General features: G+C 37.4%; 1 protein-coding gene across 1 annotated transcript in view; it reads left to right on the forward strand.

Annotated features, from left to right (window-relative positions):
• The window catches only part of SGCG (sarcoglycan gamma), a 75,822-nt gene that overhangs the window by 16,219 nt on the left and 40,859 nt on the right, over positions 1-18,744 (forward strand). Inside the window, exons 2-3 of the mRNA XM_009644885.1 lie at positions 2,083-2,184; positions 6,586-6,673. Of these exons, the coding sequence (XP_009643180.1) occupies positions 2,083-2,184; positions 6,586-6,673 (190 nt within the window). The remainder of the gene's footprint in view (positions 1-2,082; positions 2,185-6,585; positions 6,674-18,744) is intronic.

The following is an 18,744-nucleotide window of genomic DNA, read 5'->3' on the forward strand; positions in this document are numbered from 1 at the left end:
TTTCCTAGCAAAGCCAAAGGCAGGATAGAGATTGCCACCCAGGAGTTTGTTAATTTTCCCCAGTCTGCTTCAGAGCAAGAATTAATTGCTACTTCTTCCTCTGCCTTCTTAAATTTCAATGTCATTTTTATACCTACTGTATAATATACTGTTCATTTGGTTCCTTATATTTCAGGAAAAATATGCATACTGTGTTTAAACCTGATGGTTAATATAATCTACTTTCACTTGATGAGAAAAGGCATGAGATCAGAGCAATAATGAGATCCTAAATTTAGTTAATTAAACCAGAGCCATTTGTTGGTGGTATTTCTTTAGAATATCCTGGTATTTCATGTCATATTTTTCAAAAGTGTTTGTCTTAAACCCCGTGTGTTTTTATGGTGTTGAAGTGATCTCTGTTTTGTGTTACAAGTTAGAAAAAAATGTCCATAGTCTTCACTAGAAAAACCTATTTCTAAATCACTCAGTGCTGCCTAGGAGTTGTGATTATGAAAGCCATAGGGGGCTCATCATCGGTATTATTTTAGCTTTCTCTCATGAGATGCATTGGTATATACTAGGTACTTTTTAAAACCTTTGCAATGGTCTAGAATATAGAAACTGTATCTACTTCCACTGAGAAAATTCAGTACGTTATGTATTTCAAAGCAGTAAAATATTTGACACCGAATAACAGATTCCATAAATAGCTATTCTAAAAGCCTCCTTCCTGAAATAAATCCTTGCTGAGGTGGAATCACAGTCGTGCTCTCCAGTGAAGTGAACTGCTGACATGAATATTTCGTACCTTATGGAGTTTAAGCAGAGCTCGTTTCTCTCTTTGTCTCTCTTCAAGCCTGTTAAAAGAAAATAGCTACCATTTTTCACTGAAGGCTGGTTTGACAAGTTACTTAGCATTATTTGTGTGTGTGTATATATATATAAAATGCATATAATCTTATTGGTGACAACATACCATATTTGAAAATAATTAGAGTCTTTTAAACTTACACCTTTTTCAGTAGTAAGCATAATTCATTAGATGAACAGGTTACTGATGTGGCCTATCATGTATCTCTTCTTCTCTGCTTACATGCACAACAACCTGAAGAACATTTAGAGTGGAAATACTGTTTGGATTTATTGTTTATTATTTAGCCCTCCCACCTACTCCTTGTAGTTTGAGGCCACCATTGACTTGAAATATTTTCACGTGCAGCCAACCTGTAAGGCTGCAAATTTTTTGCCAAGTTTTCTCTCACTTTTTATGGCAGGGGGAGGAGTGAATCCTTTACAAATTGGCTAAATACCTGTGAAATACCTTGCAGCTGAAGCCTGCAAGTCACCAGAGGTACTTACTGAAGTAATTCCTCACTCATTTTTCACATTATCAATTCTATGATAATGATGAAAGAAAGTAAGAACAATGAAATAAGACATAGGCTGGAAAGCACAACTGGGCTAAAATTGGGAGGGAGTGACTAAGAATAAGGAAGGTACAAAAACCGACAACCAGGTGGCAGAGAGAAAGGAAGATGGTAGTGTGAGAGATAGAGCCTTGACCTAAAATTAGAGGAGAAAAAAATAAATCAAGGAATGAAAAATTAATTAAAAAGAAGTAATTACTGAAAATAGAAGCAAACAGAAATCCCTATTTGTCTCTTCAATAGGCTTAGAAGAATTACATTCCTTGTAAAATACATTATTCATAGAATAAACCTTGAGATGTTAACATAAGGTTTGTTTTATGTGAGTACTTGTGTTAAAGTTTATTGTTCATGACATTTTTAGAAGGCAAGTACAAAGAGTATTTCAGCACAGCCAATACAAATGCACTTCTTTTTAAGTTAATGACTGTAATACTGTATTTTTTCCTCAAAAAAAAATCCTAACTTTAATAACTTTTTCTTGAAAGCTACAATTTCTTAAAATACTTATGGAAGAAATGAGGAATTCTCGAAATTTTAGGTGCATAGTATGGGTATTTTTATCAACAGACTGGAGGCAGGCAGCTCTGGAAATTTCCAGTTTATGAAAAGAACAGAAAATAAATACAGCAACAATAATAAAATGTGCATAATTCTTGCATCTTCTCCTCAGACTGGAATGGGACACCTGCGTGTTACGAAAGAAGGCCTTCGTCTGGAAGGGGAATCGGAATTCTTATTCCCTCTTTATGCCAAAGAAATCCATTCTCGAGTGGTAAGCAAATAATCTCTCAGTAAAATCAATGCACTTATGAACTGTTGAATTTAAGCAAAGTCCAGGCACCTGTCATGGAAATACATTGCATGTGTATGTGTGTGTATACATATACATGCACAAATTTTTGCATAGTTTACAAGTATGATCATTTGGTCAATGTTCTGATGCTATTGCAGAATTAACATTTTTTCTCTTAGGCATGTGATAACAAATAGTTCAAAAAGGAATTATAAAGGTCATTGCATGTAAGCAATGCTAAAATTTTGAGTGTGTAGAAAGTTGTTCATTATTTTTACCAAGATTATTTTTTAATGCAGGCTTCCCTGTGAAACTGCTTGTTTTGTTTATTCATCCATTATGGAATAGTTTAAATATCTGTAAAATTATAGGATCTTTTTGTAAAAGTTACAATTTCTCTAATAAAGGTTGGGGGTTGTCACTTCAAGTACAACAATACTATATGTATGATATCTTTTTATATTTATGTATATAAAATCTACAAGACAATGGAAAGATTTAGGATTGAATCTTGTTTACATAGAAAAATGTATTATTGAGGTAAAAAAGGAATAACATATTTTGTCAAAGAAGATATTTGTCAAGCAGATTAACTTTAAAATGGCACTGAGAATGGGTATGGTATGAAAGATTTTTATTGAAGTCCTGGCTTTAGAGGAAGACAGAGAGAATCTGAATTAGTTTTTAATCATCCAGGTGAACTCTGAAACTTATTCAGGTGATTTTTTTGTAGAGCAGTATCTGTTTCTAGCCAACAAAATTAATATTTTCCAGAACTATTTGTAATCTAAACTCTCACAAAATAAAGCCATGTTTTATGAACAGTGTCAATGGGACATTTCATTGAATAAAGTAAAATTCAATGAGAGTAAAAGCTGAATATGGCTTCAAACATGTAAGCATCCTCACTAAGTCATTATAAGAAATAACCAGCTATGAGAACTTTCTGAAAGTAGAGAAAAAGTTAATGTTTGTATCACTACAGCAAGAGAAAATGTAAATAAATTTATCACAAAACATGGTTGATATAGGATTTTGGATGAGGTTGTTAAACTGCTCCATTACTGAAATTTAGGCAATGCCAACATATTTTACATCTATTAAGCCTTTCTTCTTCTCTCTTTCTGCAACAAGTATTTCCAGTAGCAGGAACAGCTCTTACTTAGATGGTGAAATTCCATTGCTAAATCTGTATTTCCATTTTGTTTCTTATGCTGTATTCTTTTCTGCCTCACAAGCAGTGGGAAAACTATTTATGTCCTTAAATGGATTTCCCTTGAGGTTGTTTATCCAATAAGACATGTAACTTTTTAAGACAGCATAGCTAATACTTAAGAACTCCCTCTGCCCCCCAAAATAGTTACGCAATATTAAGCTACCATTCGTGCTCTTATTAATATTCCTTCCAGCTCTTAATACGTTTAGTACAATATAGGAAGAAAGAGGTGTGGCAGCATCTAATATAAGCTTAGCTGTCTAATGACCCATTGCGATCATTATAGCATGCATTAATTAGAGCCTTCAGGCTACTGCATGTCTCTGCCCCCTACGAACTGATAATTCATCAGAGGTGTTTTGTTTATTTGTTTGCTTGCCTTTTAAAATATTTGAACTCTCTAGAGGCTTAATTGCCTGTAGCTTGATCTCCTGAGTGCCATCTATATATTTATTCTCATGAAGTTGCTTATTTGTTACGATTTCTTTTTCTAAGTTTGTCTGCTAGAGAATTGGGCCACTCACAGCTATCATAGCAGCTTTCTCCCTTGCCTTAATAGTTTTCTCCTTGCAGTCTCCTAACAGCTTTTTTCACCTAATGAGGTCTCCAAACTGCTAAGAAAATATGTAGCAGAAAATCTACTTGCTGTGAATCATCTCTGGAGCCTATTACAAGTTTATGCCTTCATTATAAGTCCAACACAGAGTTGTGGGCAACACTGTTGCATCTCAGCTAATGCATATTCATGGAAAGATAAAAGATGAGCATTGATAAACATGTTACTAGATTTTAATTAGTCAACAACACGTGTGGAAGCTGCAAGTTTAGAATACAGTTTACTTGCACTTACATTCGATACTACAAATTACTAGCTTATTTTTAAATCAACGAGCGGCAGTCAAATAAGTGTGATAAAGATGTCCAGATTTGTGGGTCATTTAGCATATGTACTTAAATGTAATATATTTACCTGATCTTTTGTTGACCTTCCTTTTCCACTTCGTACTAAGTTGCTACCGTTAAATGTTCATTCTAATACACTGCCTACTTTGTCCTAAGACTTTTCATTACTTGTGTTAATTCTGTCAGCTTTCACTTTCTCCTGACGTAATTTACAAAATGAGATTAATTTATTTTGCTCACTTAGTGATTTCTTTTGAGATAGCCTACCTTCCTACTTGTGAGATACCCTTTTTTTTAAAAAAAGCGCAAGTTGGACTCCAAACTGTGTATTGCTTCTACCACTGTTATTAGATAAGCGTTTGTAGTAAAATTCTTCGTGTAAAATGTGTTCAAAATTCTGAGTTTATCTCATACTCTAAGCATTAAGTTACAATGGGAACATGACTTGGGAGTGATTTTCAGGTGTTAGCCCTTCAAGGTGCTGCACAGTCTCTCCTGAGTCCAGAAGTACTAGAAGCCATATACATGGAAGAGACTGATCTTTAACAGTATTCCGGTAGTTAAAAACTCACTTATCTAGGAATGAGTATCCTCTCTGAGGTCACAAGCAGGCAGCTTGCTAATATCCTCTGCATATTACATATTCTCTGATACTTGGCAAATGAGATCTGCTCAGGCACTGTTATCAGTTACTAGGTGCCTGTCCTTCAGATACAGAGTATTCTTTAGTATGAAAGCACCTGTACTGCAGAAACCTTCCTCCCCTCTTTTTATGTCTACTGGTGTGGCTAGTTTGCTGATCCAAAAGAGTATGATCAGACTTTTTGTCCCCAGATAATTTTCTGATACTTAAAATCAAGTAAAGACAGTGGGCAGGTTGATGTCCCTGAAAATCAGCTGCATTTAAAGACAATTCAGGTGGTGAATTGAGGAAAAACATACGAAGAACCCACTCAATGCCCTCCTCACAAAGTTTTGAAACACTTCCAAATGACCCCTGCCAGGTCTTTTGCCATGAACTTTCATTACTGTCCATCTGTCTAGTCTGATGGAGCACAGTGGGCAGCAAGGTCTTTCAGAACAGTTACTCATCTGCTCTTCAAGACAAGGAGAAGCTTGGGGAGGCTCCAACAGGCCTGAAGTATGGAAAGTTTGAGTTGAAGGTCTGGGAATAAGTAATGGAAATTACATCACCTGGGAGGAGTTCAACAAGCATGACACCAAGCCGTGAGTTAGCACAAGGGGATGCTTTAGTTTTGGTGAAGTGATTCCACACTGGCTACAGTCTAAGAATGACATGAAATTTTGAATTGCCTATCATAGCTAATGTGGATTGTGGTGAGGTTGAAGGGCTGAATGAAGATACCAATTACACCTGCTCAGCATGCCCTAGCTTCCACAGGTAGCACAGAATGATGGGTAGGCACAAGGCTCTCATTGCACTGCAAATGTCCTAGCTGTGATGCAACCTGTAAGGAGAGTTGAATATGAGTGGCGTTGCTTTGTGACCTTCAGATGTGATTTTGTATACTGGGACACCAGATGTGGAACAGCACAGAGTGTATTAAACTCAGATCATGGTGCAAGGGCATGGACAAGCAGGTGATGCTGTTCAGTCTGCTGATATACTTCTGTCATCCTTCTGAATGGTGGACAGGGAGACGATTTAATTTAGACTGACACTCTTGTATCTGTACTGTCATCTATTAAATTCAGCTTTGAGCTAGTCAACTTGCCACTTTCTCCATCAACCACTGTCTGGCTTTCCTTGCCAGGAGAGTCAGTGCCAGGTGCCAAAACCAAGCCACAGCACACCAGGCTGCATGGGCCATTGAGGAAGTGGAATGCACATGCACATTTCTCACCAAGTTAATACAACAGTATAAATTCGCAAAGTGGGGTACTCGCACCTCAATGAAATGACTGTCTTCCAGGAGTCTCAATTATGTATTGGAATGTAGTAAATCTAGTACTAAAGCATTTTTTCCAAAAGATCAAATGTTAGCAACCATGTTCATTGGGCCAGTAACACAGATTTTGTTCACCTGAAGTATTCTCTATAATACTTATTTTAAACCTGATATAATTGAAGTAATCAAAAATATCTGCCCAAATTATTTGATGACATCTGTGCATGGTTTTGTAGCTGCAAAGCTCTTTCAGTGACTGAGTTAATATAAATACTAGAGCAAATTTTGAAAATTGTTAACAATTCTAATTATTCTGCTGAATCTATGGGGTTTTTTTTCTCCATACTTCAGGACTCATCGTTGCTTCTCCAGTCTACTCACAATGTGACTGTGAATGCTCGCAATTCAAATGGGGAGGTCACAGGCAGATTAAATGTGGGTAAGTCTAAGTTATTTTTCCTCGTTCACTGTTTTGGAAACATTGTAATGAATATTTGCGAGGAGCTTAGAGGATATAAAGCACTAAACACGTGATTATTTTTTACTGTTATGGCCATATTTGAGTTGTCCAGCTGCCACTCAATAAGTACCAACAGTATGTTTTCAGTTTCTCAGTTAAGCATTAGTTCTTTAAATATTTTAAGCACTTCTTTATTGCAGAGTTATGCAAGAAAGGCCTCTGCAGAAGTTACTCTTTTTTCTTGTATAAATATCTTTTGATAGTTGCAAATCATTTTCTAAGAAAATGCAACAGGAGAACATGGTTGGAGAGGTCTGTATGTCTCTCCTCATTTCATAGTATTCCAGAGACTAATACATTTAAGCAGATGTCCTAAAAAAAATGCCAGTTCACAACTCTGAAATGTATATGTTTTACTCTATTTGGTAGTAGCAAGATACATTGGTTTACTGAGTGAAATCAATAGATCTAGACAGCTGAAGGTGATAGATCTTGGCAGAATAAGCATACCTTAGTCTTTAAATTGTATTTTTAAGGCAAGAATGGCAATAATATGTGTCAGCTACAAGAGAATTTTTCTCGGTTTTGTTAATATTTTTCAACCTTTATTTGACTTTGGAGAAAAATGTAGCAATTTATTAACTTGTTTCTTCTAAGATTCTCATGCAGCAAATCATAAATTCCTACTTATTTAACTGTAAGACTAACCTGCTATGCCTAAGTAGTTTACTAGACTGGGACCCAGATGAGCACTAATGAGCAATTCTTCCATGCTGATGAGACTGTGCAACTTCTGTGGCAATTCCTGTTTGAAGAATTACCATATCAATTCATTGAACATTTTGTAAGCTTCACTGTTTTCAAATAAACTTCAAATAAAAAATATAATTTATAACTTATAAAGTTATAAACCTATAAAGCTATTCCCCTTAAAATGTATAATTATACAATTAATCACAATTTGGCTTCTAAATGTTTTCAAATCTCTTTTTTTTTCAAATTCAGGCTATTTATAAAGATCTGAATTACTCCTCTTTAAAAAAAAAATTCCCTAAATATTTATCAAAACATGATAGTAGCATTCATACCTCATTTTGATAATAATTAAGGATATGAAATGTACAGTACTTCTAGTACAGTAATTTAACTATACAGTGATGACATGACCAAAAATGAACACATCGCATGGTAAAAATTTCTGTGACATGGCACATATGCTGTTGATTCTGTCTGCCCCTTGCTGTTTGTGGATGCCCATCATGGGACCAGATGTGTATCTGCACTGTGATCACATGCCCGTCCTGCCTGGTGAGAAGTTGTCAGGAGGTCCTTTGGGAAGGGCAAACTGCAAAGCAGATCACTGACCACCACACTAATTTGTCCAACCTGATCCCTGCCAAAGTTGGAGAAACTTACAGGTAAAATAATACCAGATAGCAGCCCAAAGGCCTGATGAATTGTTTGACAGGTTGCATGACCTAGAACTGCTAATAGAAAAGGTGTGCTATAAAGGTATTTGTGAATATTTGGTGCTATATTGACTTTAGGCACTTGTCATCTGCGTGACCCCTTCATTAATAGGTGCTTTTGCATGAAAGTGAAAAAAGCTGCTCTGATTTCTGCTGAACTCAATTCTGTCATCATATCTTAATATACTCATGATGCACTTAGGGGACTGTGTCCTTACGGAAATAAGGCACCTCCGTATTTCAAGCGGGAAACATGACATACCTTTGGCAGGTGGAAGGTGCGTTGCTTCTCAGACAGCGTTTCTGCATGAACAATTAAGAAACTTTGTTGGTGAAAAAATGTCAGCACTGAAGAGTGATACAGATTCATTGCTTGTTTGGAGTTTGGCACCTGTAATGTAACTGGGATCCATAAATGAGCAGTCTGGTATATTCACCCATAGTGTATCTTTCCTGTTAATGAAGAGAGCTTCAGTGCTGAAAGCAGTGTAAAGGATATATTTTACTGAAAGGAAAGATATTTTAGTTGTTGTGCCAGCCAATGGGTGTAGATCTTACCTTAGGAAAATTAAGCCTTAGGCAAAAATAACAACAAATCTGAGACCAGCTTTTCTTTTCTTTTTTCCCCCTTCCCAGACACCACTTGGTCTTCTTCTGAGAGCATTAACAAAGAGCAGTACAGAAAGTGAGATGAAATGTGCTGACTTAAAGAAATAGAAAGTTAAAAATACCTGCTCGGTAGAGCTAGAGACATCTAGATTGAAGAAAACGTGTGAACTGAAGACATGATAAACAGAGAAGGGTCAATGCAAACCCGTGTTGTAGAATACAGACTGTGGCATTTAGCAGGGAGAGTTCTGCTGGGTGGGAACTGTCTTGTCAATAGTGATTCATTTGCAGCAAGTAGCATCCATTTTTAGTATTTTCTCTTCTTATTGGTAGTTTGATTCTGTTCCTCTATTTTTTTGTCACTTGGGTCTTCTGGCCCTATTCCCAGTAATGTGGGTTCGGTGTTATTGTACCTTACGATCTCACAGCTCTTTAACCTTTTCCCAAGGGAAAGCTCAATCATAGAATCATAGGATGTTTTGGCTTGAAAGGGACCTTTAGAGGTCATGTAGCCCAACCCCCCTGCAGCAAGCAGGGACACTGTTAACTACATCAGGTTTCTCAGAGCCCCATCCAACCTCGCCTTGAATGTTTCCAGGGATGGGGCCTCCACCACCTCTCTGGGCAACCCATTCCAGTGTTTCACCACCCTCATTGTAAAGAATTTCTTCCTTATATCCAGTCTAAATCCACCCTGTTTTAGTTTAAAACCATTACCCCTTGTCCTGTCACAGCTGGCCCTACTAAAAAGATTGTCCCCGTCTTCCCTATAGGCCCCCTTTAAGTACTGGAAGGTCACAATCAGGTCTTCCCGCAGCCTTCTCTTCTCCAGGCTGAACAAGCCCAACTCTCTCAGCCTGTCCTCATAGGAGAGGTGCTCCATCCCTCGGATCATTTTAGTAGCCCTCCTCTGGACCTGTTCCAACTGTTCCATGTCCTTCTTGTGCTGAGGGCTCCAGAGCTGGAGGCAGGACTCCAGGTGAGGTCTCACAAGAGACCAGCACCAATACTTGGTGTAGTTCAGACAAAAAGTTGTCTGGCCATGTAGAGAGGCTGTATCTGACTTAGGCAATGCATGAGGAAACCCATAGAAAGGAGCAAAGTTTACACTGGAAGACCTACATCTCAGATCTTTTAAAAGTGGTCAGTGTATAAAAGCAATTCAAATTCAACATTGAAGCAGGGAAGTTCTGACAGCACTTTGGCTTGCTTTTTTCAGATCTACTACAAGAAATACTTAGGTAAGAGGGTAAAATAATTATTTGAGCCTGGGAAAATAAAAACTACATCAAAAGGAAGTGCTAAAGTGCATTTGCATATTATTTTAAATATTTCATGTTTAAGTAATCTCTTTTTGACTGGCAATTCCATTTATTGAATTCATTAAGAATTGGTCTTAAGTGCTGTCTGGTGTAATTGTACCATTGTAAATACTAACATTAAATAATACTGATATTAAATCATACTAATTTTAGACTGAAAACAAAGTGTTGAAAAAGCAGTAAGAACTTAATACTGTAAGGTACTCTGTTAATAACTAAAGATATGGTCAAACAACAGTGACTGGGTAAGTGACAGTCTGTTGAAGTAAATGACCATCTATACATAGCTTGATATTTTTAGCCATTGTCCTTAGCCAGTCATAAAATGCATACATGTAAGATGATCTTCCCTTCTATGAAGTGTGAAAAATACGCGCGTGGCTGATTTAGTTCATATAAAGCCTGTGCTAAAGAATTGGTGCCTTCCACAGTTGCCAGTGTGCTGGAATTATGTCTTAATGGTCTATTCATCTTATAAATACGAGTAGTTGCCATTATGAAGGGGATCGTTACAAAGATGACAATGTAGTATCACTCATAAGGTCGTAACAAAAATACCTTTTAACTCATAGAAGACTGTGATTCAAATGATCCGTTAAAATACTTTAAGGAGTTACTAAGAGTGATTTAAATACAGAGATGTGAAACAAATCTTTACTTGAGGAGTTTCTATGAAATTCCTCACATGAGGATAACAGGCACATGTTATGCAAGAATGAAAAAGGTTTCCCTCATGAATCACAGGTATACTAAAATGACATCAAATGCAAGCAACTTCCACCATGAACGCTCTTATTTTAAAGTTTCTATGTGCTCCTCAGTTTACCTGCTGACTTGCCTCTTGCAGGAGTTATCTGGACATTGTAGCTCTTCAAAAATGCTGTAGATCTTGTTGTGTTTCAGACTGTTTGATAATTACACTGCTTTCAGAAGCATCAATGAATGCAAATACATTTAACTGCTTGAGGAAAAGAATACTTTCAAAATAATAGGGATCATAACTAAAAAACCAAACCAATTCTGTGCTCTACTGGTTTTTGACTTCAGTATCTCTCTGGATGATGAAGGTACACATTTTGCTTGAGTTACTCTTTAAAATCATTTAGAACTCATATATGACCAAAGAAAATAATATTAAAATGAAGTAAATAATTTTAAAAAATTAAAGCTAGAAAGGAAATGGGACATGTTGTTAAGGGACTACAGGGATGTGATTGCTTTGGGAATACTTTTGGGAGAAATGGGACTTTAAAAAAGGATGTTGGCCAACAGACAGCAAGGAAGGTATCTAAGCAAGGCGCAGATGTGAGAAGGTACAGGACTGATAGTCAGGGGGAATTAAGAAAGCTGGGGAGACAGATGCCTATAGGCAAGGCAAGGATGTCTACAGAGCAGTTGGTAACTATTGTCATTAGAATAGCTTCTGTCTTTAAAATCATGAAAAAGATTCAGGTGTCATTATCACAGCTTGCTCATCAACCTTCAAACTGAAATATCTAGAACTTTCTTTGATAATCCAAGAAAGCAGTTGAAGCAAGCTGTTAACCATCATCTCGAAGGTTCCTGTTCTTACCACTTCAGAGACTAATTCAATCCTAGGATAAAAGAGAAATGTGGCACCTGTGATTTACACTCTGAGCCGTAATAAAGCAAATTAGTGTAAAAAATTATCAAACTCTGTCAATAATGAATGATAACAAATACTTAATATATGTAAAAGAAACTTATAGACTATATAGTCAATTATTCAAATACTTAAGAACAACATTGGTATCAAACAGTAAATGGTGCTTCACCTAAGTAAACATGTGCTTACATATACAGCCTACCAGCAGATGAATGTAATAGAGTCAGATTTTGCAGTGGCGTTCCAGTGCTGAATATTAAGAAAGTGGATGAAGAGGAGCATGTTTCCAGCTATCTTTACTGAAAAGTAGGGCCAGTTTCTGAAGGATCATGTAAGGAGGCTTCAACCTACAGAAGACCCTTGTAATATGTCTTTTTCAGGAGGAAAAAGCCACAGAGGAAGGGGGCTTCCAAAGTCATGCAAGGTCTGTGAGAACAGATTCCAGTACAGCAGACTGCTGGTCCTCCTCCTAGTGCAATCATTTACATCAAGGAACAGTAACATCAGTAGCTTCAGGTCAGGAGTTCAGTTTAAAGTATTCAAAGCTAGAAGGAATTAATTTAGATAACTGTGTTATGAAGCTGTTCCGCACTTTGCAACATGAAATCAGCACCACTCAGAAAGCATAGGGATATGGTAAAAGTCAAAATGGTTTCTGCAGTCTGAAAGTAGAACCACAGTCAAAATTCTGCCTAGAGACTATTTTCATGTCCATCACATTAATCTGAACAGCTGTTACAATGAGAGCATTCGTGCTCCCATCCCATCCCTCTTTTTTTCAAACAGGAGCAACATTCTACGGAAACAGATAAGTGTCAGTACCTAATATATTGCTTCATTAACATTAATTGCCATCTGTAAGCTACTACTTTCCAATGTCAAATCATTTCTGGTTTTCTTATCAGCATTTTGATATTTCATTTTCAAGTGACAGTATTTTTTCATCAAAGACGTAATAGGAAGAAAACAATGTTAATGAAGCGTGGTGTATGTAAGAAGAGTTTGATGGTGTTTTTACAGGGAAAACCCTGAAGCCAGTTTCATAAACTTGACTTAATTAATGACATTGTAAAATCATTTAGCTTTTCCTTCTTTATTTTTCCCAGAAGGCTTTCATTAAAAACTCCATTTTTGTCCAAATAAGTTCTTTCTTATCTTTAAGATAAAAGCCAGACCATATTTCTTGAAGATCTTTGTGCTGCAGGAAGATGATTATTTGCACAACTTTAATTGCTGTCCAGCTGGGTTATAAGAAGGAAAGATACAGCATAGGAGTAATTAACAGAAAAATAAATTGCAAACTTCATTGAAGTACTTTTGAGGTGATTAAGTCTTCCTATGATCAAGAACTTACAATATTTGTTCCAAGGGGATTAAAGTAGGGAATTTTACTTCCAGAAATATAAAAATTTTGGCTACCAGTGAATCTGATCATATCAAGACATACATGCTAGTTTTATTTAAAAGTAAAATTTAGTTGACTCAGCTCAGGCAAAATTTAGAGAGTGACAGGTGGCTGCTAAAACTTCCTACAGACTTTTTAACTGATCCACTTTTCTAATTTCCTGTTTTAATCCATGGCAGATGTGTTTCTGTTCTATATTAAATGCATATGCTATTAGTCTTTTGTGAGATCATTGTGTATGCAAATTGATATAATGTTGAAAATAATTAAAACAAATAGCAGAAAGATGTAAGTAGTAATCAATATACATGTAAATTAAAGCTAGCTAAGCATATCGCCGTGAAAACTTATTTATGAAAAAAGTAATTTAGTCATTACAGCTACCATTTAATATTGAGACTCAAATGAACAGTATACTCTTCTGCAAAAAAATACCACTGATATCTATGTACCAGGTATAGTAAGGTGCTTACCATAGCAAGATTTACACACCCTGTTCCCAAATATGATAATCTTTGTGAATAAAGTGATAACGTTCTGGGTCAGCAATGCTGACTTAAGCCAGACTTTAAACATCCTCTGGAAGTTAATCAGGTAGTTGTGTGCATTGCCAACTTGTTTAAATATCCCAGGATCACAGTTAAGGAGAAATTGAACCTGGCCAAGGGGATTTGAATCCTATACTGTCACTTCTCTTCTAACTGTGTCTAGAAGAAGAGAAAAGCAATAAGCATGTAAGTCTACAGAGATTAACTCTGAAAAAAAGAGCTGTTTGGGAAATCATTTTTTATTTGGAAAAAGAACCAGGTAGTGGATACCTATCACTCATCAGATAGCAACTACTCATCTGAGTAATCTCCATCTATCTCTAGTTATCTATCTATCTCTCTATTTCAATGGAAGTAAGGAATGTAAGTAAGTGAAAAAAGGGTGAATTATTCAATGCTTTATAACCTTCTCAACTTCGACAGACTTCAGTAAATTTGCGATCCCAAACAGATTTTGGTTCATATGGTATAGTAAGCATTAACATAAGTCATTGGATGATGATTTGAAGATAATAGTTATTGCTAAAGGTGAGGACAGTTCCTGTACTTTCTTCCTTTAAAGTAATAAGAAGATGGAATTATTGGCATTGGTTAATGCTAGATGAGTTTGTAAAGGTTAGCTTAAAATAGCTGAATTTTTTGGTGACTGTAATCTGTTACAGAATTTGGATGGTTAAGTACATCTAAAACCCTAGTAATTTCAAGTGCAACAGAACTTTCTTCTTAAAGCTAACAAGACTCGCTATGGCAGTTAGTGGCCAAAAAAGGAGCTCGGTCCCTATCTTTTTGCAGCAGGTCTGCAGAAGAAGACACGCCCCTCATCCTGGTGAACTACTTGAACATGTATCTGCAGTGTACCCTTGTGGCAATGAGGGCTAATAGCACGCTGGGCTGCATTATTCCACTCCTGGGAGGCTGCGTCACACAATACTGCGATACTGTATGACAGAGCAATGTGCAAACTGGGGAGACTCCCACAGGGAGCCATTAAGATGGTCAGGGAGTGGGAGCACATGAAGTACAAGAGGCTGAAGAAGTTTTGTTTCTTTAACCTGCAGAAAAGAAGTCTTAAAGGGGGCTTCTGATTTTTGCTGGCTTCTAGGAGGGTTAGAGACAAGATGAAGCCTCTTCTCAGAGGTGTACAGCAAAAGGGCAAGAGGCAACGGTCATAGGTTATGGTGAGACAAAATGCAACTGGATAGAAGCAGGGGAAATACCACTGTTAGAATGACTAACCATGGGAACAGGTTGCCCAGGGAGGCTGTTGACTCCCCTGACTCAGAGGTATTAAAATTCCACCTGGACAAGACCTTCATCTAACTTCCAACCAAGCTGACCCTGCTGTGAGTAGGAGGTAGGACTAGGTGACCTACAGAGGTGACCTCTGACTTGCATTCTTCTGTGACTCTGTCTTGCCCAGTCTTAAGCTGACACTTTGGAAGGGTTCAGGTCGCTTACAGACCCCAGGTCAGACCATCTAGGCCAATGTAGAAGTCTTAAATACTCTAGGGCATATAAAATAAGCTGGAGGCCAGGCAGGGAACACCGAAGTACATATAATGGCACTAGACAGCTATCTTGGCAACTGAGTCATGCATGCCCCATCTGTTTAATTAGTCCTCTCACATTGTCCTCTACCCAGATCCAGTAGATATGCATAGAATACTCCTGAAACACAGTGCTGGAGTTGACCTTATGAAAATACACTTGCAGCTTTCTTTTAAAAAAAAAAATAATCGGAGGAAGAAGAATTATTGATTATACAGAAGATAGAGTGGTTAAAGTGTTCGCTCAGGGATAAGAGACTCAGATCAGCTGCTCTCTGCATACAGGGTTTCAAATTATCATGCCTCATCTCCTTCAGTACTTTCCTTTTCACCTTACCTGTCTGAGGACTGTGTGCTTCAACTTTTCCTGTTGGAGTTATTCATCATGCAACAAATTCTAGATTCATTAGGCCTGAGAGAAAAGGTGACACCATAGTCTTTTAAGTCACTGTGTGAGAAACATGACCTCCTATTCCTGCCATGGTTTCTACAGGCAATAATCCATTTTACAGTGAAATATTTCATGGGTTTATTTTTTTATATTTAAATAGAGTATTTTGTAAGGATAATGCCTAGATGGATAAAGACACTTACTTACTAAATCACTTTTGAGGGGGGAAAGTACTACCACCTAAATACCTAACACTAGGTTGGGTTGCCACTGTCTACATGATCAGTGTCTGCAATGATCATTCAGAACCAATTTTGAAAAGATCGCTAGACTGATCTTCAACCATAGAGAACAATAAAGTATAAGAAGTGCTGACAATATGGCATCCTTACTTTGATCTGGGAAAGCTTAATTGTTGCATCCATTACATGAAAGGAGAGCTGAGAGAAAAAGAGGAAATAGGAGTAGGAGCAGGCATCCTGGCCTGTATCAGGAATAGTGTGATCAGCAGGAGTAGGGAAGTGATCGTGCCCCTGTACCCGGTGCTGGTGAGGCCGCACCTTGAATACTGTGTTCAGTTTTGGGCCCCTCACTACAAGAAAGATGTTGCGTTGCTGGAACATGTCCAGAGGAGAGCAACCAAGCTGGTGAGGGGTCTGGAGCACAAGTCATACGTGGAGCGGCTGAGGGAACTGGGGTTATTTAGTCTGGAGAAGAGGAGGCTGAGGGGAGACCTTATCGCCCTCTACAACTGCCTGAAAGGAGGCTGTAGGGAGGTGGGGGTCGGCCTCTTCTCCCTGGTAACAGATGATAGGACGAGGGGGAATGGTTTGAAGCTGTGCCAGGGCAGGTTTAGGCTAGACATTAGGAAAAACTTCTTCACTGAAAGGGTTGTCAGGCTCTGGAATGGGCTGCCCAGGGAGGTGGTAGAGTCCTCCTCCCTGGAGGTATTTAAAAGAAGGATAGATGAGGTGCTTAGGGACATGGTTTAGTGGTGGGATGGCAGGGTTAGGTTGGAGGTTGGACTCAATGATCTCAAAGGTCTTTTCCAACCAAAGTGATTCTATGATTCTAAGTGCCCTATTAATATATTAGACATGTTTTTAAAGGTGATGTGAGATGTACCATATGGACATAAAATGTATATATGCAACATGCTGCATATTCTCTGTAATAATGTGCTTGTTCTAATAAAAGACCATCAAGTACTTCCATACCATTCCATATGAAAATATGACTGATTTTATGCTTCTTAAAGTAATGACTTTACATTTATTGGTATTGTATTACTCATGGAATGAGAACTGAATCTGTAGGAGTATTACATTTTTAATACACTTTTAATGAGGTCTTATTTTAAGTAAGGTGTTTTAATATAATAAAAATCAACTAAAAAAATGAAATTGCATAGCAATACCCCAAAGCACTCAGAATTTTGGCTTATATTCAACACTTCAATGATTTTAGGTGGTAGGAGAAGAGTGAAGCATACAGAGTAGGTGACAGCCATAGGTTATCAAACATGATGGATAGCGGAAGAGAGTAAGAAAAGAAAAGATCTGAAGCTAAATAAATAACTTCAGTGTTGGAAAGCCTGTTCTCCTGAAAGATCTAAAGACACACTAAAAGTGCTTAGTACTTGACCGAACTAACTGGATTTGAAGAGTCTGCCTACATGTTACCAATTTCATTGATGTTAAGTCTTTGTGGATATGTATTTTATGGCAGGCCCTATTTTTGATAGAAGATTCTTTGCTGTCTTGTCCTTGTATTGGCCTGGAATTCAAAGGTTGGATCGGAGGGAATTCCTCGGTAGGAGGGAATTTATTTAAATGCTTTTTCACTGAAATGGACTCACTAAACAAAAGACTTTCCTTCCCTGGAAAACCACCCAGGGGAGTCAAGAGTGAGGAGAAACAAAAAAGAATACTGTTCAGCAGTGTGCTCCTTTGCAGGCAATAGGTCAATTGGGTTTGGAACAATTTTTCATCATTTAAAGTGGCATGGTCAGTGTCAAGAGGTACGTGATGTGATGATCACATACGAGGTCTATATCAGAAATGGACATGTTAAAGGAGGAAGCACAAAGAAACAATGGGCAATTATTGGTCAGCCTGATTAGCAAGGATAGCTGATTGACCTGGGAATTCCTGTGATGCCTCTGGCAGCAATAGGAGAACAGTTCAAATGCTCTCTATAACCTGCATTCAGTCATGTTACATTTTTAATTGTAGGATTTTATCAACAAATATGATTACATAGTATTAGTTGACTTACATGTAGTTAACATACTAGGGTTGTAAACAAAATGTGTTTAGGAATTAGGAGATTAAAGCTTCAGGTACTGAATTTGGCTGCTGTTTATGAGCTGAAAATTAATCTTACTGGGATCACAATACGATTAATGTTATTGCAGTATAGCTAGTGCATGTGTATTGTGAAATACAACTAAGAGAAATGAATGGCTCCTTTTCGTTACATAAATTTATCCACGTTTCTTTAGAAGCCTGGTTTTGCTTTGTGAAAGTTGTTCCACATATACTGACATGTCTCATCTCTAGCACGAATAAAACATATGATTGACTTTTGTTTACCTTAGCATTTCCCTCTAAAGATTTAAAATGCATCATTTATTATCCATATCATTCTTTTATAATTATTATCTATAGGACAATCCTTGTCCCACTTTACTGTAGAGGGGTGGGTGTTGGTCTCTTCTCCCAAGTAACAAGAGATAGGACAAGAGGAAATGGTCTCAAGTTGTGCCAGGGCAGGTTTAGGTTGGATATTAGGAAAAAAATCTTCACCAAAAGGCTTGTAAAGCATTGGAAGAGGCTGCCCAAGAAAGTGGTCAAGTCCCCATCCCTGGAGGTATTTAAAAGATGGGTAGATGAGGTGCTTAGGGTCATGGTTTAGTGATGGACTTGTCAGTGCTAGGTTAATGGTTGGACTCGATGATTTTAAAGGTCTTTTCCAATCAAAATGATTCTATGGTTCTATGAAATAGATACTCAAACTTTCGTGTTGTACATTTTTAATTGATATGGTTCTTAGAAAGGGGAACATTAAGGGTTTGTTTTATATCCACTTACCAAGCCGACACTGTAGAACAGATTATTTTACTGAATTAGG

This window comes from Egretta garzetta, unplaced genomic scaffold (genome assembly GCF_000687185.1).
Source record: "Egretta garzetta isolate BGI_Z169 unplaced genomic scaffold, ASM68718v1 scaffold98, whole genome shotgun sequence".
NCBI lineage: Eukaryota > Metazoa > Chordata > Aves > Pelecaniformes > Ardeidae > Egretta > Egretta garzetta.